The sequence below is a fragment of the Lepus europaeus genome, chromosome 20 (genome assembly GCF_033115175.1).
Source record: "Lepus europaeus isolate LE1 chromosome 20, mLepTim1.pri, whole genome shotgun sequence".
Lineage (NCBI taxonomy): Eukaryota > Metazoa > Chordata > Mammalia > Lagomorpha > Leporidae > Lepus > Lepus europaeus.
In genome coordinates, this window is record NC_084846.1 from 64,976,843 (window position 1) to 64,998,367 (window position 21,525).

A 21,525-nucleotide genomic window follows, 5' to 3' on the forward strand; every position below is an offset into this window, starting at 1 on the left:
GCTGAGGGAGTAGCTGGGTTCTGGGGTGACAGAGTCAGGTGGTGGCACCCACCCACGAGAGGCAGTGTGTCACTATGACCCTTAGATGCTGTGCCACCATGGAGGCGAGAAAGGGATCCTGCAGAGCCACTCTGTGTTGCCAAGCCTTGTGATTAAGGTTGGAGGAGAGGACCACCCCATGCAGGACCGTGCATGGCCCACATCTCCAGGAACGGTGGGCCAGTGTCACCCACAGGGAAAGAACCAGGGGGAGCACAGGTGCTTGCTGAGGGCAAAGGGAGTACGGAATGGACAGTAGAAGAAGGAGTTTATAAATACCAGCTACGAGCAGGTGCCCTGTTGTGGGAGTGAGTTCTGCAACTACCCTGACTGTGTTAGGAATGTTTGTGTATATGTGGACAGCAAATATATTTTTCTTCCTTGTCTTATCTCCTTATCATGAAACATAAAAGGTATATCACATTTGTACTGTAGTGTTGAAATATTCTTAAATTACAGGATCTCAGGAGGAGAACTTGATCTGTCATTCAGAGATGGCAGAGACGCCACCTTCTCTTCTTAGGAAGGGGCAGGTGTGACCAGAGCTTGTTATTGTCTCTATTTGGAGAATAAGTAGAGTTTGTTTATTTTTCTTAAGATTTATTTATTTATTAGAAAGGCAGAGGGAGGGAGGGAGGGAGAGAGAGAGAGAGAGAGAGAGAGGTCTTGCATCCACTAGTCTACCCCCTAGATGGCCACAATGACCAGAGCTGTGCCAGTCCAAAGCCAAGAGCTCTTCCAGGTGCAGGGCCTAAGGGCCTGGGCCATCTTCTGCTGCTTTCCCAGGCATAGCATGGACCTGGATTGGAAGTGGAGAACCTGGGACTCAAACCGGTGCCCCTATGGGATGCCGGCACTGCAGGCAGCAGCTTTACCCGCTACACCACAGTGCCACCCCAAGTATAGTTTAAGGAGATGTGTATGGGTGCTAGGTTAACAAGGATGACTTGTGATGGCAATTTCTTGTGGCATCGTGATTGGCCATGGAGTGCCCAGCTGTTTGGGTCAACATACAGCAAGTGTCTCTGTGGGGTTTTTGGGTGAAATTACATCTAAGTGGGTAGGCTGGATATGGAAGATGGCCCTCCCTAATTTTTTTTAGCAGAACAACATGACTGATTTCTCTCCTGAGTCAGAGACAATTTCTCCTGTCTGATGGCTTCCAAACGAGGCCTCAGCTTGTTCTGCTGGCTTCAGGCTTGGAAGGAGACGCCAGCTGTTTGGGCCTTGAGCCTGCTGGCCCCTGGTGGGAGCTGCTCCTTCAAGTGCTTGGGCCCTGCCACCCACATGGGAGGTTTCTGAGTTCATGACTTTGAGGGAGAGTTCATGGAGCTCTGAGTTTATGGCTGTGACTTGGCACAGGCCTGGCTGCTGTAGGGATTTGGGGAGTGATCCCGCAGAGGGCAGATCTCTCTGTTACTCCGCTTTTCAGGTAAAATATATAAGCACTTAAAAATTAAAAAAAATAGAAGGAATTACCTCTGATGGGCCATGTTCTAAGTGGGTCTGCACAGAAAGCCAGGGCAGCTGTGCTCACAGGAAGGCGATAGACTGGGGGCAGGCAAACCCACGTGTGCGCACGGAGCCTGCTCCGCCCAGTTATGTAGCGAACAGTCAAAGCAAAGCAAAGCAAATCCATGTTCTCTCAAGGTGAGTTTACAGGGTAATTGAGCCAATTATTTTGCTAAAAGCTGTGTCCGTTTTCTTGCTGTTTGTAGAACCTTCACAGCTGTGACTGCTGCTTTATGAAGTGGAAGCTCCATGCTGCCTGCCATCCTCCTGACCACAGCTGGGGGCAACAGGAACTCAAGGGGCCCTGACCCCCAGGGCCATGGAGCAGCCGCCCCTGCTGACTCCCGCGTTCCAGTTGAAGGAGTTCAGGTGTGCGGGAATCACACTGGGTCAGAGGCAGCCGCAGGCCACTGGCTGAGTCCCGCCACGCCTGCCCAGGCACCCTCCAGCCCCTCGCTCTGCTTCGCCTGCTGGCTGAAGAGTTTCCCGTCCCTTTGAGGGAATGAAAGAGGAGGAAAAGTGGGGGTGCAGCAGCAGAGGGGCCCTTGAGACACCATCTCACCGTCTTCCTGAGACCAATACTGCTTCATCTCCTTTCCTTCAGGGTCTGCCACAGGACCACAAGGAACCATCTTGGAAGCAGCGGGCGAGCCCACCCTGCAGGACACAGGAGCAAACAGTCCACCCAATTAACCTCAAGGGAGATGGGAGGCACGTGGCTAATGTGGGCCTTGACCAGCTGCGTGGATTCTGGGCAAGGATGGGCGCCCGGGGCACGTGCCCACGCAGGGCCCCAGGGCAGCCTCCTGTAACGCAAGCCTCCTCAACACAGCACAGCTGGTGAGATTCCTCAGCGGACGCAGAGCAAGACGGACATCTGATGCCTGTTTCTTTCAATCAGTCTCTCTTGCATCACCCACTGTTGTTGGAACTGACCAATAGGCAGCGTGTATTTGCCTGCGCCCGCAGATATAAGTGCCCTCCTTCCAGGCTGGCTTCCTGGCCGAGAGCGGGAAGCAGCGCTATGGGGCATGCTGGGCGCCAGTTCCAGGCCCTGCTCTGGAAGAACTGGCTCTGCAGACTGCGGCACCCGGTGAGTGCTTGCCTGGGCTTCCAGAGAGTTCTGGGAGGTCTGGGGAGACGGAGGGTGAGGGTGAGGGTGAGGGTGAGGGTGAGGGTGGGGGTGGGGGTGGGGGTGAGGGTGGGGGTGGGGGTGAGGGTGAGGGTGGGGGTGGGGGTGGGGGTGGGGGTACTGGCAGGTGCAAGTGCTCCCACTGCAGGGGATGTGGACCGCTGGCATTATTTTTACACCAGAACCCTAAAGGGCAAAGTAGCTGAACCCTAATAACCAGTGTGAAATCATGGAAACAGGCTATTTGTAAAAACCCTAAGATATTATAACAAGTGGAATCGGAACTCTACCTGGTGTCCGGGCGTTTGTTGTGCAGACTGCTAACACCTGGCTGAAGGGGCCGGGCATCACGTGCATTAGTGCACAAGCCGAGTTTGCAGCCCTGGGGGTGATCCTGGCGGGAGCACCTTCACCAGTGTATTCCTCGGCTCCCAGGCCAGCACCTGGCACGTGGCAGGTGTTCAAGAGCTGTCTGTGGAAGGAGCAGAGAAAGGACGGATTCATTGCGTGGCTGCTGGGAGCTCTACTCAGAGCCGGGAGAAGCCGTGAAACGTGATGAGACATTCGCAGCACACGGCGGGGGTGCGTCCTACAGACCACCCGACCCTGTGTTTGCCCAGGGTGGTGTCGCAGCTCCACTTACAGTAGCTACATGGTAGACACGGCACAAGTGGTTCCCGGGGGTAGAATTTGAAGGCCCCCCACCCCAGGCATTCACAGCCCAACCCTGCTCCTGGGCTACTAGAAGAGGCAGCTGTCCTACCTGGGTTTTCCACCTCACAGGGCGGGCTTGTGGGTAAGGGTTAAGTGGTCAGCACCTGTGATGTGTTTGCAGTGGGGCTGGCAGGTGCGTTGGAGCTGTATGGGGTGGTAGAAATGGGTGCCTCGGACATCTGGGTGGTGGTCGGGTAGCGAGGGAGAGGAGGGGTGAGCCGGCTGTAGGCGTCTGGCTGCAAAGCTGGGCTGGAAGGAGCTGAGTGTGCTGACGTGTCTCGGTGCCAGTGCGGTGGGAATACTGAGTGTCTCGGTGCCAGCGCGTGGGAATACTGAGTGTCTCGGTGCCAGTGCGGTGGAAATACTGAGGCCAGGCCCCTCTGGGCGAATGTCTTCACGCTGACCTAGTTTCACAGCTTCCTTCTCTTCCCCAGCCATAACCCTTAAGCCCTCTGTCTTCACATTATGGGAGTGAGGTGCTGGCATCAACTGTGGGATGAGAGAATAAATGGCCTCAAATGACGTTTATATAGAGGACGAAAACCAAGCACCATTTGTAAAATGGGGGGAGCTTGTCTGTTTTTATATTTTTCTAAAAACTCTTGCATGATTATAGTTCGTTTAAAAATGCTTTATTATAGAAATTTCAAACAGGACAATAAAAATGGAAAGGCTGAACAGTACCCGTCATACTTACTTCTTGGCTATAGATGTTAAAATTCTATTCTTAGGAAAAATTAAATAGAATAATGTCTTTGTAACTATTAATGTTATTTTCTTTTTTAATTAAAGATTTATTTATTTGAAAGAGTTACAGAGAGGTAGAGACAGAGAGGTCTTCCATCTGCTGGTTCACTCCCTAGATGGCCACAACGGCTGGAGCTGCACTGATCTGAAGCCAGGAGCTTCATCTGGGTCTCCCATATGGGTGCAGGGGCCCAAGGACTTGGGCCATCTTCCACTGCCATCCCAGGCCATAGCAGAGAGCTGGATCGGAGGAGGAGCAGCCAGGACTAGAACTGGTGCCCATATGGGATGCCAGTGCTTCAGGCCAGGACATTAACCTGCTGTGCCACAGCACCGGCTCCTATGTCATTTATTTTCTTCCTCTTGATTTTTATTTATGCACGAGCACTATAAAAATAGGAAAAATTAGAAAGCTTTCTAAAATTTCATTATCCTAATTCATATACTTTTATGTTCTTTGGTCATTAGGCATACATAATATTTTCTTATAATTAAAATCCTAGCACTGTTCACATTGTAAAACTTGCTGCACAGCATCCTATTTAATAGTCTTAATGCATCCTAGTTTATTAGTTGGTCACATGTGATGTATTCTACCCTCTGCTGATGTCGGGCAGGAAGGTTCTCCCAGCGGCTGCTTTTGGGAATGAGGTCGTTGTACATGAAGGGTGCGTTCAGTCCTGGGTGGGTCTCCAGAGCAGGTTTCCTGGGGCCCGGCTGCTGGGTCAAGGTGAGTGTAAAGGGTTCTTGGGAAGGTGGCTGGCAGTTGTGTACCCCCAAGAGCATCCCCACGGATGGTTCCTGAGCAACTGTGGGCCGGGGGCTGGGATCCAGGCTTTGCATGTGAACTTACATGTTTATTTACCTGTTTTCTTCTTAACGTGATTGGTCTAATTGCTTCTGATTGATAATTAATTGATAAATAATTGACCATCTTTGGGTGCTCCTGTGTGTTGCTGCTGACCAGAGCAGCGCCCAGAGCTACCCACTGGGAACGGCACAGCTTCCCAGCCTGCCCCGCAGGTCACGGAGTGGTGGCCTTTCTCGGGAACACTGACTCCCATCTCCTGCGTCTGCTGGAGACGCCAATTCTGTCCTGAATCTCGCCCCGTGACGGCTCCCTCACCCCATCCCATCCCCAGCTGGACAGGACTGACCCCGTGCCACTAACAAAAGCTGCCGCAGGCCTTTGGGGCTTGGTGCCTCTGAGGCCTTGGGCTGGTGGTGGGGACTGGGTATGGTTTGATCCACGGACATCATTGTCCTGAAGCTCCTGGGGCTGGACCAGGAGAGGCCGATGGAAGTGACGAGACCATACTGGTCACCGTCTCACTAGGGAGGCCCTCTGGCCAGGGTCAGGTGAAGAATCCCCAGACCCCTCCCACACATACAGCCCTGCAGTCTTGCTTTAGAAGGCTGCAGGGTAAGACGCAGGCTCTGAGACACGGCTGACAGCTACAGAGGGTGGTCCTGGGCTGGTGCACAGTGTTCCTCAGTGAGGGAGCCCTGGGGCCAGGTGTCCTGGCCAGTGAGCTCCACACACACACACACACACACGCTCAGCCACAGACGCTGGCGCTGCTGGAGATGGGAGGTGAGAGGCCCCGGGGGTCACGGGGCTGGGTGGGGCCCTGGAGCTGTTCTCAGTTCCCAGCAATTACATGGGAACTGCACATTTCCTGGGATCAGGCCACGGTGGGCTACTCCCGGGGCCGGCTTCTCTCGCCCTGACCGGAGCTGTACGGTGGGGCAGATGCTGGCGGCTCCGTGATATAATGGGAGGCCGTGACTCCAGGGCTTGCTGATGGAACTGGACAGGTTGCAACTCCCTGTTGCCTGGGAGAGAAGACAAGGTTGTGAATGTGAAACCTGGAGCCTGTGGGCTTCTTGGGGTTGGGCCACCTGCCCCGGGCCCCAGGAGGGAACTGCCCGGGCTCTGTGAGGCCGCTTTGGGCCGGGGCTGCCTCAGGTTACTCAGTGGTGAGCTCGGAAGAGCGGTGCAGAGATCTGCCGATTGAGAACTACTCCCTTCCGTGTCTGGAGCTCGGGCTGCCCCCGCCAGACAGCTGATTTCCTTTTTCCTTTGTCATCTTGGCACCAGCAGGGCCTTGGCTGCCATTTTGATGGCCTCACTCTCCTGCCTTTCCCTCCAAGCAGCAGCAGTGAAATCAACGAGCAGACAAGAAAACCACTCTGGAGGGCAGCGGGGAGCTGCTAGGAGCTGGGTGGGCGCTGTGTGTGGCGTGTGCCCCCTCTGTGGGGTCAGGCCACGGTGGGGCAGGTGTCGGAAAGGCCGGGCCAGGACCCAGGACATCGCCTAGGTAGTGAAAACCAGGCATGTGTTTTCTTTCTTTCTTTTCTTTTCTTTTCTTTTTTTTTTTTTGACAAGCAGAGTGGACAGAGAGAGACAGAAAGGCCTTCCTTTACCGTTGGTTTATCCTCCAATAGCTGCTGTGGCTGGCGTGCTGCAGCCAGCGCACCGCGCTGATCTGAAGCCGGGAGCCAGGTGCTTCTCCTGGTCTCCCATGGGGTGCAGGGCCCAAGCACTTGGGCCATCCTCCACTGCACTCCCAGGCCACAGCAGAGAGCTGGACTGGAAGAGGAGCAACCGGGACTAGAGCCTGGTGTGCCGGCGCCGCAGGTGGAGGATTAGCCTATTGAGCCGCGGCTCCGGCCAGCATCTGGTTTCTTTCCCAACTTGACTGTCAGGGTGAGGGGCAGGAGTTCCACGTTACCCATTCACTGAAATTGTTTCCAGTATTTAGGAGAGGAAACTACAAGATGGTGAAAGGGCTGGGCCCAGGTCGGGAGATTCTACTTAGGACGGTGGGGAGATGTGGCTTGTGTGAAAGTGAGAACGGAACAGAGGCCCTGTCTGCCCACGAGGCTTTACTTCTCCTTGTGAGTGTGGGTATTGTGGGGGAAGCCCAGGAATTCCCTGGCAGCTATTCACCTGGGCCCAGAAAGTCCTCACTTTTTCAACGACAAAGTTTTTAAGCCCGCACACTCTGATAGACAGGCCGGCAGCAAGGGCAACCTTAAGGCTGTCGGGACGCTGAGTTGGAGGTGGCGGCTGCTTATTGGAAACGGGCCAGACTGAAGGGCACGTGTGTTAGCTCGGGATTCTGAGGGTTCCTTCCAAGGAATCTGCGTTCTGTACCCGTGTGCACCCTCGCTCTCTGGGCTCTGTACCTGTTTGGAATGCTTCCTCCCCTGGCTGCCTGCCCCATGGGACGCTGCTGGCCTGGCCTGGCTCACGGGAGCTGTCCCGTGCCAGGCTGCTGGCTTGCATATGTACCCTACCCACCTTCCTCCTGCTCCCTTGTCCCACCCTACCAGCACCTGTCACCGTCCTTCAGCCTCGAGACTTGGGCTCTTGGAGCTCATGCCTGGTTGTCCCAGCTCCCACATCTTTGGAGAATGGTGCTTCCACAGAGATGAGAAGCAGTGGGAGGCACCATGCCCCTCCCAGGCTGAGCATCTATCCTCAAAGGGATGCTACAGAAGCCCCAGGTGGAAGTGACCTCATGGGCTGTGCTTGCTGTGGGCCCTGACCCGTCCCACGGGGCCCCAGAGTCCTCTGTCTCTGCCATCGTGAGCTTTATGTCAGGATCCTGTGTGTCATAGTCTACCCCACCACCCTGCAAGACAGGACTTCTTCCCACTTCTCAGATGCAGGAAACCGAGGCCAGGGAGGCGAGTGACTGGCTCGGGTGTCTTCCAGGCGGGCCACAGAGCCTGCCTGAGAGGCAGTTCTGTCTGGTGGAGGCTCAGGGTTGTCAGGAGCCCATGGCGCCCCTCGCAGCTTCCTCCAGTGGCCAGCCCTTAGCATGCAGTGCCTGACCGTGCTGGAGGGTGGGAGTGGGTGAGCTGGGACAAAGTGCCACCAGACAGCAGGAGTCCTTGAGTGTGGCCCCGTCGGGAGACGTTAGCACAGGGCCGTCTGCGGCATGGTCCCTGGCGCAGCCTAGAATTCTGCATCCACAGAACACAGCATGGAGTGGAGACGGGAGCGTCTTCAGTTCCAGGCAGGGATGAGGCCTTGGTTTTACCACCGGGGTGGGGGGCATTGTTTCTGGGATTTTTACTTTCAAAGTTGCTTGAGAGAGAGAGCTTGTGTCCACTGGTTCACTCACCAAATGCCTGCAGCAGCTGGGGCTGGGCCAGGCTGAAGCCAGAGGCCAGGAATTGATGCAGACCTCCTTCTTGGGTGGCAGGAACACAGCTACTTGAGTCATCACTGGCCCCTTCCAGGGTCTACATTAACAGGAGGTTGGAGTCAGGAGCCAGAGCTGGGAGTTGAACCGGGCACTCCACTGATGCGGAACGTGGACGTCTTAACCATGAGGATAGCACCCATTAGTTTTTTTTTTTCAAATTTTATTTTTTTGAAATGGAATGAACTTGCTTTAAATGTCTGTGTCTCCTTCTAAAATCAATTTCTTTTCCAGCTGTACATTAGAAACCTGGTGACCGCAAGAGTTTCTATGAGTGTCCTTTTAAAAGTTTTTCTTATTTTTAGCATTCAGATTTAACTTGTACAACTTATGATATTGTCTTTTCCTTTGGAATTAGTCATTAACAAAACTTTGGAAATTGTACTTCCTTCAGCTAAAGATTTGAATATTCTGTCTTCTAGTTTTTGTAAGAACTAAATCTACACTATTTTAGGATTTTAATCTAAATTTACTTTTGAGTGTGGTTTTTTTTTTTTTTTAAATTTATTTATTTGAAAGTCAGTTACACGGAGGAGAGGCAGAGAGAGTCTTCCATCCTATGGTTCACTCTCCAGTTGGCCGCAATGGCTGGAGCTGTGCCGATTCAGAGCCAGGAGCTTCTTCCAGGTCTCCCACACAGGTGCAGGGGCCCAAGGACTTGGGCCATCTTGCTCTGCTTTTCCAGGCCATAGCAGAGTGCAGATTTGAAGAGGAGCGGCCAGGACTAGAACCGGCACCCACATGTGATGCCGGCGCTTCAGGTCAGGGCGTTAACCCACTGCGCCACAGCACAAGCCCCAAGTTTATAATTCTAAAATCCAAATTCTGGTGGCTAATGCCATAGTTGAATTGCTCTCATAGCTCTTTGAGATGAACTTTCTCATGTGTTTTGAAACATAGAGCCTAGCTTTCAACTTCCCATTGTTAGTTCATTGATCTACATTTCTGTTTCTGTGCTGATCTCATTTTTTCAAACCACTGATGCTTGTATGTGTTCTAATATTTTATAGGATTAGACTCAGTTTTCTTTGCCTTTGCAACATAATTACTTGCTAATTATTTAGAACAATTATGATTTAGAAGTTATTTCAGTTGGTATCTTGGTAAGATTTGCAATCAGCATGAATAAAGAGAGTGCTCCCTGTCTTCCCGCCCTCCCTCAGTCATTTTGGAGGACACGGCCTTCCTGGGGAGGGGCATTTGGTACGATGGACACTCTCATGGCCAGTCCTTCTGTGTGTCCACTGGGCCTCAGCTATGGCAGAAAAGGCACGGCCTCCTATGTCACAAGTTCAATCTTCCCAACTCCAACTGCGATAATGAGATTTTTTACAAAAATAAATGTGTATTTCTGCTTAACTTTTTTAAAAAAAAACTCTTCCAAATGTGACTGGACATGCTGCATCAATACCTTAATTTTGATGCTTGGTTTGATTTTTTTTTTTTTTTTTGCAATTAGAACAAAGTGGAAATAATTCATTTTGTACATACTTATGTAGTTTCCCACGGGATTCCTTCTCAAAAGTCCATTGAGTGAGTCTTTGAGTAGAAGAGCGTGCACGTTTGCTGTCTTGGACAAACGGCCTTCCTGACTTCCAGAAATGTTGACCATTCTGCCTCTCTGAGTTCTGACTTGATTGGCTTACCTCCTTTGAGTCCTCAAGAAATTATTCCTCACTCATCCTAACGTCAAAGTCTGTGGTCAGTGTTTGACAGAATGAGTGCTAAATAAATGTTTAATGAATCAATGTTGAAGGAAAAGCAATTGTTTTTAAACAAAGAAAAAACCAAAGATTTAAAAAAGGAGAAAAAAGATTTCGACCATTTCTTTTTCTCAGTATCCAACTAACAAAGATTTGCAAAAGGCTGCTCCTGGGAGGGGGTTTTGGACTTTAGTTGGAGCTCTTTGGCAGCCCCAGCTCCTGACGGCCAAGGATGTAGGCAGACGTTTGCAACTATTGGGCTGTTAGTGCCGGATGCTCTCCTAGCTGGACTCGTGCTTTGTTTGAACCTATTGTGTGAGCACAGGACTCTCTTCTTACATTACTTAACAGACCTCAAATTCTTCTGGGAAAATCCCTTCTCAGATGTTGGCATCCAGGGGCCCTGAGTGCCCCAGACACAATAGAATTTCTGTTTATTGCAATAATGTCCTTTGTTTACAAGGATGAGGGACTAATCTTAGCTTTGCTTCAGCTTCCTTGATATTCTAAACTTGTAGGAAGTTTTCAGTGAAAATGACTGAAGTTAACGCCTCCCTCCTCAATTGACTGACAATTTTATTTTTTGTACCAAAGCATTTTAATCTTTGGTTTTCAGTGGTAACCAGAGCCACACGCTGCGTGGGCCACTTGGAGGATTTCAACTCGGATTTAGGTTTGGTCGGGAGGATGGGAAATTCCTGATTCTGCAGGTCTCAGCTTTGTTCCAGCTTCCGTCACAGATCCGTTCGAGGATGTGGGGTAGGTGGGGAGCTGGCAGGATATTCCCCTACCTGGCTGTTATAGGCGGCCACGCTGGGTGAGCAAGAGCTGTGAGTGCTCTAGGCCTGTGCACACCCGGGGCCTGAGCAGGGACCTGGGCTTCCTCGCAGCCGCACGACCTCATCCAGGGCTGTGAGCGTCTCTGTTGCTGTGCTGATAAGCACAGGTCGGTTCTCCTTTATCTGAAATGGCTGGGACCAGACGCATTTTGGAGCTTGCAAATATTCCAGATTCTGGGAAAATACAGATCTGTGGGGTGTCTTGGGGTGGGACCCAAGGCTAAGCATATTCATCTGTTTTACAGAAACCTCAGCACACATGGCCAGAGGGTAGCTTTGTGATTTTTCATAGCTTGGGCCCCTGTACCCACATGGGAGACCTGGAAGAAGCTCCTGGCTCTTGGCTTTGGCTCGACACAGCTAGGGCTGTTGCGGCCATTTGCAGAGTGAACCAGCCAAGGAAGACTTTTCTGTCTCTCCCTTTCACTGTCTGTAAGTCTACCCCTCGAATCTTTTAAAAAACAAAAATGATTTAAGTCTATGAGAAGAGACGATTTAATAGAAAAATGGGCACCTTTTGGAGGAGCAGGGAGTTAATGGAGAAGAAATTATTATATATACAAAAATGCTTAATATTAATAAAGAAAAATTACTGGTATTACATCAGCTAGAAATTAGAATTTAGAAATTAGGAATTTCTAAATCTTGGGTGCTACTGAGTGTGACTGGAGTAAATTTTCACTGGCTTAGATTTTTTTTTTTAAAGGTTTATTTGATAGACACAGAGGAGAGGCAGAGGGAAAGATCTTTAATCCATTGGTTCATTCCTCAAATGGCTGCAATGCCCAGGGCTGGGCCAGGCGTAAGCCAGGAGCTTCATCTGGGTCTTCCACGTGGGTACAGGTGTCCGAGTCCTTGGGCCATCTTTCACTGTTTTCCCAGGCACATTGGCAGTGAGTTGGATTGGAAGTGGAACAGCTGGGACTCGACCTGGTGCCTACATGGGATGCCAGAGCCACAGGTGGTGGCTTTACCCTTTATGCCACAGGGCTGGCCCCCATTGGCTTAGGTTTTAAAGAGGGTATTTTGATTATAGTTGTCCAGATTAGAAGTCATATATGCTCAGTAATTCAGAAAGCACAATACCTCACTGTTGTGGTCTGTTTCTCATTTCTGTTGTAAATTCTCTGAGGCTGGGTACTCACAAAGAAAGAGCTTAAAAACAGAGGGAGCTGCCTTAGTTCAGTTTGTGAGGCTGAGAGCACCGGACAGGTGGGGGTACGTGTGAATGGCAGGGGTAGGGGACCTCTTCTCTCCAAGAGCCACTTGGTTATAACATCCACAGGCCATACAAAACTATCAGCTTAAAATTAGCCTACAGAAAATTGGTTGAATTTGAGTCCTGCCTGTGGTTGCCTTGGCAGGGCCGGACCGAATGATCTCCAGGGTCTTAGGTGGCCTGGGACGTTCCCCACCCTGCAGCAACCTTGTCCTGAACTAACCAACACTGAGCGGTTAATCCCTGATGCAGGTTGCTCGGGCCTGGGTGTCCCACTAGGCCCCAGCTCCTAACATCGCCACTCTGAGGACCGAGACTCCAGCACAGGTCCCCGGGAGGGGCCACACCATAGCCTTGTCCAAACCAAGGAGCTCACAGGTAGACATAGTCAGCCTGACAGGCAAAGAGAGCTCGTGAGAGCACTGGCCCCTAGCAGGAGCTGATTGGGTAAATAACTTGCATCCTACAGAAGGGCATTGCATAGTCTCTAAAAGAGGTGAGGCGCATCCACAAGTCCTGGGGTAGAGATGGTTCCTAAAACATTAGTTATGCAGATGCATGTGTACTTACATAGCTTAAGAAAACTATTAGGACGATCTATCCTGGGAAAATGGTTGTATTCTGTACTTCTAAAGTTTCCTAGTCATAAATGTGTTTATCAAAAGTTATTGCATGTGTCTTGGATCTATAAACCATTTTCTGTTTTTATAATTGTCTTTAAAAATAGCTATCATGTCATTTAAAATGAATAAATAAAATAAAGCAAAACTCCATTCTTAATGGTAACATAATTAATACGAATATAGTTTCTAGTTTTGGAAATTCATGGTGAGCCAGAATTATTAAAATTTTTGCCCCCAATTTTGTCCTCTCCAGTGAGTCGTGAACTTGTGGCAGAGTGGCCAAAGTGACTTAAAAGACAGTGGTCGTCTTTACGGTTGGCTGGTGATCCCTCAACCAGGAGGGAGAGCAGTCCCTGGAGCTATAGCCTCTGATGAGAATGTGAGACCCTGGGTTTCAGAACATCGGACTTTTTCCATCATGGTGCTCTTTCTGGCACAGGAAACACTTCCTCGTGTGCATTTGAGAGAGTGATTTCTATTTAAGATTTTTGTGAAAGGCAGTTACAGAGAGGCACAGGCGGAGAGAGGTCTTCCATCCACTGGTTCACTCCCCAAATGGCTCCAACAGCTGGAGCTAGGCTGATCTGAAGCCAGGAGCTTCTCCCAGGTCTTCTACATGGGTGCAGAGGTCCAGGGACTTACACCATCTTCCACTGCTTTCCCAGGCCACAGCAGAGAGCTGGATTGGAAGTGGAGCAGCCACTGAAACACGCTTCTGCCTGTGTTTTGTCTTGATAGTTTCAGCTACACACACTCACCTGGTCCTACTCCAATCCTTCTGCACCTTATGGGGAAGAGCTCCAATAGGAGGAATGTGGCCAGGGTGGTTAAAGAAGAGGTTAGGACAAAGTGTCGTAAGCTGGAGACTGAAGCAGTCGTATGCCATCTTCAGTGCTGGATGGAGCATCCTTAACTTAAAAGATTTTAGATTTCTGTTTGTGCATCTGTTCAGTGCCTTACCTGCTCTGTGTCTAGCTATAAACTTCTAATTTGTAAAATGATAGGAGCTGAAATCAATAGGATTATAAAAACAAGTACAGTATAATCATAATAGAATGATTTATTTTTCACCAGGATCTCACAGACAGTGTTTCTTAAATAGATTCAATGAGTCAACAATTTTTTCTTCTAACTTTGAAAATTCATGGTCATATAAAACATTGCAATGTTTTTGGGTAGCTCTTCTGTAGTCTGTGTCAAGAGGTTTGACTCCAAACATCTTAGTTCTAGGAGTTTGTTCAACCTCAAAGTATTTAAAAATTATTTAAAGATGTCTTGATCGAAGGATTGGCATGTGAGTTACAGTCCATGTGTTAAGAAACACAGGCAGCAACGCTGGGGAATACTGAGAAGGTAAGTTAGTAGTGGGTGGTGCCACCAAGTATCGATTTGAGTGGAAAAAGTCAGATATGTCAGGGCCAGTGCTGTGGTGTAGCAGGTGAAGCCGCTGCCTGCAGTGCTGGCATCCCATATGGGTGCTGGTTCAAGTCCTGGCTGCTCCACTTCTAATCCAGCTCTCTGCTGTGGCCTGGGAAAGCAGTGGAAGATGGTGTAAGTCCCTGGACCTCTGCACCCATGTAGAAGACCTGGGAGAAGCTCCTGGCTTCAGATCAGCCCAGCTCCAGCTGTTGGAGCTATTTGGGGAGTGAACCAGTGGATGGAAGACCTCTCTCCGCCTGTGCCTCTCTGGAACTGCCTTTCACATAAATCTTAAAAAAAAATCGGGTACATCAAGGACATTAGGGGAAAATAATTGACTTGCAGGATTATGGGGAATATGCATGAAGTTATTGCATAATTAATGACATTATAAAATTAATAAAAATGGGCAGGATAAGGAAAGGCGCAGAAGTCCGGTCTGGCGGGAGAAGGACAAGGCAGTGAACGCCGTCCAGATCTGAACGTGGGGACAATGGACCTTCTCAGTGGGGCCTTGCCCCCAGTGATCGTTCTGGGGCACTGAGGAGGGGCACCAGTGAGCTTCTTTAGAAGGAGGCCTGGCTTGTGAACCGTCTTCGGGAGGTGGGGATTTGCAGTGTCTTGCGACTTGTCCAAGTGCTGTCCTTACACTTCTCCAGGTCCTTTCCCTTGCTGAATTCTTCTGGCCGTGTCTCCTGTTCACGATTCTGACAGTACTTCGTTTTCAGGAGCTTCCCAGACACAGAGACAACTGTAAGTTTGACTTTGGACACACTTAAAATCATTTATTTGCGAGGTAGAGAAAGCCAGCCAGCTAGAGTGCTGCCTTCTGGTTGATTTCCTAAATGCCTGCAACGGCCAGGACTGGCCCAGGCTGAAGTGGGGAGTTCAATCCAGGTCTCCTACGTGGGTGGCAGGGACCCCATTACTTGGGCCATCACTTCTGTCTTCTGAGGTCCGCACTAACAGGAAGCTAGAGAAAGGAGCCAGAGTTGGGTATTGAACCAGGCACCCCAATGTGGGACAAATGCCTGACCCTTAAATCGCCTTTTAAATTAAAAACCAGTAGAGAAAGGACAGCACTCTTTCTTATTTAGGGTTCCATTATAACAGTAGTAATATATCTAGGGTATGTGCCAATAAGCATGAGTTAGGTATTTCCTGTTAAGAACTGATGTTTGCTCAATCTTGTTGGTAGATTTATTCTAATTAGATTGACTCATTTTAGGTGTAAGTATATGTATTGTTAAAAATGGGAAGAGTGAGCCCGCGCCGCAGCTCACTAGGCTAATCCTCTGCCTGTGGCACCGGCACCCTGGGTTCTAGTCCCGGTCGGGGTGCTGGATTCTATCCCAGTTGCTCCTCTTCCAGTCCAGCTCTCTGCTGTGGCCCGGGAAGGCAGCGGAGGATGACCCAAGTCCTAGGCCCTGCACCCACATGGGAGACCAGGAGGAAGTACCTGGCTCCTGGCTTTGGATCAGTGCAGCACCGGCGGTAGTGGCCATTTGGGTGGTGAACCAACGGAAGGAAGACCTTTCTCTCTGTCTCTGTCTCTCTCACTGTCTAACTCTGCCTGTCAAGAAAAAAAAAATAGGAAAAGTGGAAGAAGAGGTAAATGGTGGGAGATGCATTTCATAGCTTACCAATGAGGTGGTGGTTATGATGGTAATGGTGCTGGTGGTGATCATTGGGGGTGCATAGATAAATATTCCAACTCCAGGTTGATGCTCCATCTTGCCACCCACCTCGGCAGGGGGCCTAATCTTGGTGAGCCTGATTCTGTAAAGATGGTCACATTCTCCCACTGCCTGTGACATTGCAAGGATGTGGTGAGACAGCCTGTTTGGAGTGGGACATGGAGCTTGATGTGTCAGAGCTATCCCCACTCCATCTGTGGGGAAGCTGGTGAGTCGGGCAGCTGTGGCTCCTCAGAGCCATTTGGTATCAGGTGTAAGGAATTTTGTTTCTGGACCGAGTCCTCTGCTCTGTTAATAATGGGTTAATATAATTTCACATCACAACTTACGCTCACAGGTGTTCACTTTTGGGAGGAGGTGCACAGGCTCATTTCTTCCTTGCATCTGTGCCCAGGTTACTTGGAAGCCCGGGATCTGCCCAGCCGGGGCGTTCTTCCCTTTGTCCAAGGCCTTCTTTGTAATACCGGATCCAGGTGCAGGAACTTCAGTTACGTGGAGTCCTCGGCACAGCATTTTAGGTGAGACACTCATTTGTTTTACAATTCCTGGGAAATTGCATCAACAGGCACCACGCTTTTAATAGAGCCTCTGATGTGGGACAGATCAGAGGTCACAAAAAATAGACAAGTGAGTCATCAGAAAATCGGCTTTATTGAGTTCAGACCCGCGTGATAAGTTGAACTGAGGGTGAGCTTCCGGTAGGGACCTCACCCCTGCTGTTAATATTCACAGCTTAATCCCTGAGGAGCGAATCTGCATGTGGTTGTGTTTTTGGAGGTTAAAACTTGCTTAATCAACCTTAGATTTTGGGGCCACATGCTCCCCACAACATGTTCTTTTGAGTTGTGTACTGGGTTTTTCCAACTGTGCTAGTGGTTGACCAGGACCCTGTCCCCAGCTAGGATCCAGTGACAATGGTGTCAGCCACCTCTTCTCTGTCACCACGCCCTCCCCTCCCCCAGTCAGATTCTCGGATTCTCTCCTCCTGAGCCTTGTCTGTGGTCGCCGATGGCATGAGTTGGCGTTGAAGGTCAAGAGGAGAAAGAACAGGAGGCATTCGTGTGAGGAGCTGCAGTGAGGATCTGGAGGGTCTGATGTTCGGGAAACTTCCTGAGAGGAAAGGGACTAGGTGATCACCGTGGATCAAATTTAGCAGCTAGGAGTGACCCGGGTTCTACTTCATCTGTGCTGACGAAAAGCGTCCTATATTAAACAATCTAAGGTATTGAAGTGTAAAGCAAGTGATTAATTATATGACCTTTGAGTGAAATTTTTCTAGATAACTTTGGCCAAGTGTGATAGTGACAGACGGTGCTGTCTTCATCCACTTGGGCTACTGTAACAAGACCGTAGACTGGGAGCCTCACAGGGAACATGTTTCTCATGGTCCTAGGGGCTGGGAAGTCTGAGGTGAAGGAGCCAGTGGATCGGATGTCTGGTGGGGATCCTCCCTGGGTAGGGCATCTCTGTCTTCACACAGGGAAAGGTGCAAGAGGTCTCTGAGTCCTTTTCAAAGGCACTAATCCTCCGCCCTCATGACCTGGTCCCCTCCCAGCCTGCTCTCATCTTCGAGGTTGGCTTGCCCAGGTGAAGTGAGGGGAACACAGATCACAGCAGGTGGTTTGACAGCTACAGTAGAAGCATGACATGAAGGGCCCTTGGCAGTAGGATGACGTCACGTCAAGTCTGATCTCGTTCTCTTGTTCCACACACGGAAAATCTAAATCTTCCAGGGATGAGCTGGACGAGTGAGGTGTACCGGCATCTTCCTTTGTCTTTACTCGATCTCTTCACTCAGAATAAGTTCAACAATATTGCAATGCAAAGAACGGGACTTTGCAGCCTGCGATACGGGCTCTGTTGCCTCTGATTAACCTCTTTGAATCTCTTTTCTTTCTTTCTTTTTTTTTTTTTTTATTTTTGACAGGCAGAGTGGACAGTGAGAGAGAGACAGAGAGAAAGGTCTTCCTTTTGCCGTTGGTTCACCCTCCAATGGCCGCCGCGGTAGCGCGCTGCGGCCGGCGCACCGCGCTGTTCCGATGGCAGGAGCCAGGTGCTTATCCTGGTCTCCCATGGGGTGCAGAGCCCAAGCACCTGGGCCATCCTCCACTGCACTCCCGGGCCACAGCAGAGAGCTGGCCTGGAAGAGGGGCAACCGGGACAGGATCGGTGCCCCGACCGGGACTAGAACCCGGTGTGCCGGCGCCGCAAGGCAGAGGATTAGCCTGTTGAGCCACGGCGCCGGCCTGAATCTCTTTTCTCATTGCCTACTTCAAGTGTTCCTGTTAAAGAGAATACAGAAAATGTGTAGCACAACCATGTGCAGAATGAAGATCCTCCTGGCCGAGAACAAAGAGGAAATAGGTTTATTTGGGGCTTATCAGGATTGAGATCTGGGAAACAAATGAAAGTCTTGAAAATGTGTACCAAGGCTTTACAAGACAGCGCCTTTCTCTACATCCCCGACTGCAGGGGCGTTGACAATACCTCTGTTCATCAGGACTTAGGCTTGCAGCAGCAGACGTAAAACTGTCTTCCAAGAAGGGGAATGGTTACAGTCTCGGGAAGCAAGGGGACGTGCTCACAAACTGTCCGAGGTTGGTGACATCTGGGAAAGGCAGTTCAGCCAGGTCACGGTGCTGGGTGCACCCAGGTGGGTGTGGGAGGGACAGCCCCATTCTAACGTGCTGAGACTGTTGTATCAAGGCCCCCAGCCCTTCCATTCTGAGTGTCCTGAATCAGTGCTGCTCCAACCCACTCCTGTTTGACACATGGCATGGAAGCATCTAGCTAAGGGAGATTAGTACAAGCATATTCTTACTATGCCTTGACGGTTATAAAGCATCTTTTTTTAAGGAATACAGATTTCATAAGTACAACTTTATAGTTCTTCCCCCCATACCTGCCCTCCCCCCTACATTCCTAGCTCTCCTCCTCCCTCTCACATTCCCAGTCCCATTAAGATTCATTTTCTTTTTTTTTTTTTTAAAGATTTATTTATTTGAAAGTTACAGAGAAGAGAGGCAGAGAGAGAAAGGTCTTCCATCTGATGGTTTACTCCCCAATTGGCCACAACGGCTGGAACTGCACTGATCCGGAGCCAGGAGCTTCTTCCTGGTCTGCCACATGGGTACAGGAGCCCAAGCACTTGGGCCATTTTCTGCTTTCCTAGTCCATAGCAGAGAGCTGGATCGGAAGTGGAGCAGTCAGATCTCGAATCGGCGCCCACATGGGATGCCGGCACTTCAGGCCAGGGTGTTGACCAGCTGCACCACAGCACCGGCCCCATCCGTTAAGATTCATTTTCAATTAACTTTGTACACAGAAGACCAACTCTACTAAGTAAAGATTTCAACAGTTTACACGCATATGCACACACACATACAAACACACAAAACAGAATTAGTTTTACACTTAATACTCATACAACTCATTGAGGACAGAGGTCCTGCATGGGGAGTTAGTGCACAGTGACTTCTGTTAATTTACCAACATTCTTAATGTATGATGTCAGTGACCACCCGAGGTTCTTGACATGAGCTGCCAAGGCTATGGAAGCCTTTTGAATGCCACTATGCCATGACGCTAGCCCCACAAAGTATCATTTGACGCCAGGAAATTTCTGTTCTTCCATTTGAACATCCTCATTTCAATTTATGGAAACTCAGACCATAAAATTGCCTTCATCAGAGTTCTTCATGCCACGTTTAAGAATGCAATTCAGGTTGATGTTTCCTTGGCACCCAGAGCCTCTGACTTGGATCCACACACGAGAAGCCTCCTAGTGTCTAGTGGGTCCAGCAGAGGTCTGAGATGCGAAGTGGAATAGGGAATGAACGCTGTAAGTCACCGTCCAGCCTGCCTTGTTTCAGACTGGGGCACCAGGCTTTCATACTGGGTCACGTGTGAACCCAGCTGACGCTCAACGCCATAATGACTCACTTCTGCTTGTGTGGTGATTGTCTTGGTTAAAGAAACCCTGAAGTTTTCATTTCAGGTGGAAATGTGACCATGGTTAGTTTGTCTTGTGGTTTTCCGAGGCCTTTATGATCCTCTGGGGGAGGTTCCCTTTGGGCAGAATCCCAGGTATCATCTGATGGGGGCTATGACCGTGAACCCAGCTTCCGCGTTCCTGGCTTTGCTAGGGAGTCTGCTGAGTGCTCATGAGAGGATTCCGGGTGAAAACCTGAGTCCTCACGGACAGCGGAGGGGCGGATTCACGAGCGCGGGGGTTCCTGCCTGCTGTGTAGACGGCGAAGCCCAGCAGCGAGCTAATATGTCCTCCAGTCCTCGTGTGCTGTTGGCAGCTGCCCTCACATCCCCATGGCTGACGCCGCAGGGGGCTCCTTGGCAGCGTCTGTGCCAGACTTCGGTCAGCAGCACCCGTGACCCACCACTCAGCCTGGCTTGGATGTTCAGTCTTTGACTGTTGGCTCCTTGGAAAGTTCTCTTCACCATAATTCCCACTTGTTTCCAGTTACTCTCACTTCATAGTCATTGCCATTTTCATTGTCTTTCTCCATTCTGAGATCCCCTGACCCCAGTCTGCCCTGTCCCCAGCTACCGCTAGTCTGTTCCACGCCACTGTAGTTCTGTAACTGAGCTGTTAGATAAGTGGGATCAGGCCGGCGCCGTGGCTCAACAGGCTAATCCTCTGCCTTGCGGCGCCAGCACACCGGGTTCTAGTCCCGGTCGGGGTGCTGGATTCTATCCCAGTTGCTCCTCTTCCAGTCCAGCTCTCTGCTGTGGCCCGGGAGTGCAGTGGAGGATGGCCCAAGTCCTTGGGCCCTGCACCCCATGGGAGACCAGGAGAAGCACCTGGCTCCTGGCTTCAGATCAGCGCGATGCACCAGCCACAGTGGCCATTGGAGGGTGAACCAACGGCAAAAAGGAAGACCTTTCTCTCTGTCTCTCTCTCTCTCACTATCCATCTGCCTGTCAAAAAAAAAAAAAAAAAAAAAAAAGGTGGAATCGTAGACCATGCAGCCTAGGAGATTGGCTTGTGTTTCCACTAATGTGGGTCTCTGGGGGTCCATCCATCTTGTTGCACCTGCCAGCTCTTCATCCTTTCTTACTGTTGAATAATATTCTAGTATATGGTCTAAAGATCATTTTATTGGTTGTAGATCTGAAAACTGTTCTGTCAATGAAAACCCAAGACCAGTAAGCAGGAGTTCCTTATACCCAGGGCGAGGACTGTCCGATGTTGGCTGGACGAGCTCTTCCACTGGCTTTTCGGGAGAGAATGAGGAACGGTGAGACACGGAGGCTGTCTTGCTGTGCCCCCTCACCTCGTTACTCGGGGTCTCTCACCCCAGGATAATCTATGGGCTGGGGTCCTGCCTCTCCAGCTCCCTTTCCACAGCTGACCCTGAAAACATGGGAGTTCGTTTCTTTTTTGAAAGGCAGAGCCAAGGAGAGAGAGAGAGGGGTCTTCCAGCTGCTGGTTCATTCCCCAAGTGGCTACAATGGCCAGGGAGGGCCCACCTGGAGCGAAGAGTGCCTTCCAGGTCTTCCATGTGGGTGCAGGGACTCAAGTACTTGGGCCATCTTCAACTGCCTTCCCAGGTGCATTAACAAGGAGCTGGATTGGAAGCGGAGCAGTTGGGACTCTAACTGGTACCAAATGGGATGCAGTACTGCAGGTATATGGTTAAGCTGTGC

General features: G+C 50.3%; 1 protein-coding gene across 1 annotated transcript in view; it reads left to right on the forward strand.

Annotated features, from left to right (window-relative positions):
• Positions 1-2,575: 2,575 nt before the first annotated feature.
• The window catches only part of ABCA13 (ATP binding cassette subfamily A member 13), a 329,120-nt gene continuing 310,170 nt past the window's right edge, over positions 2,576-21,525 (forward strand). Inside the window, 3 exon segments of the mRNA XM_062178561.1 lie at positions 2,576-2,644; positions 14,824-14,917; positions 16,256-16,380. Of these exon segments, the coding sequence (XP_062034545.1) occupies positions 2,576-2,644; positions 14,824-14,917; positions 16,256-16,380 (288 nt within the window).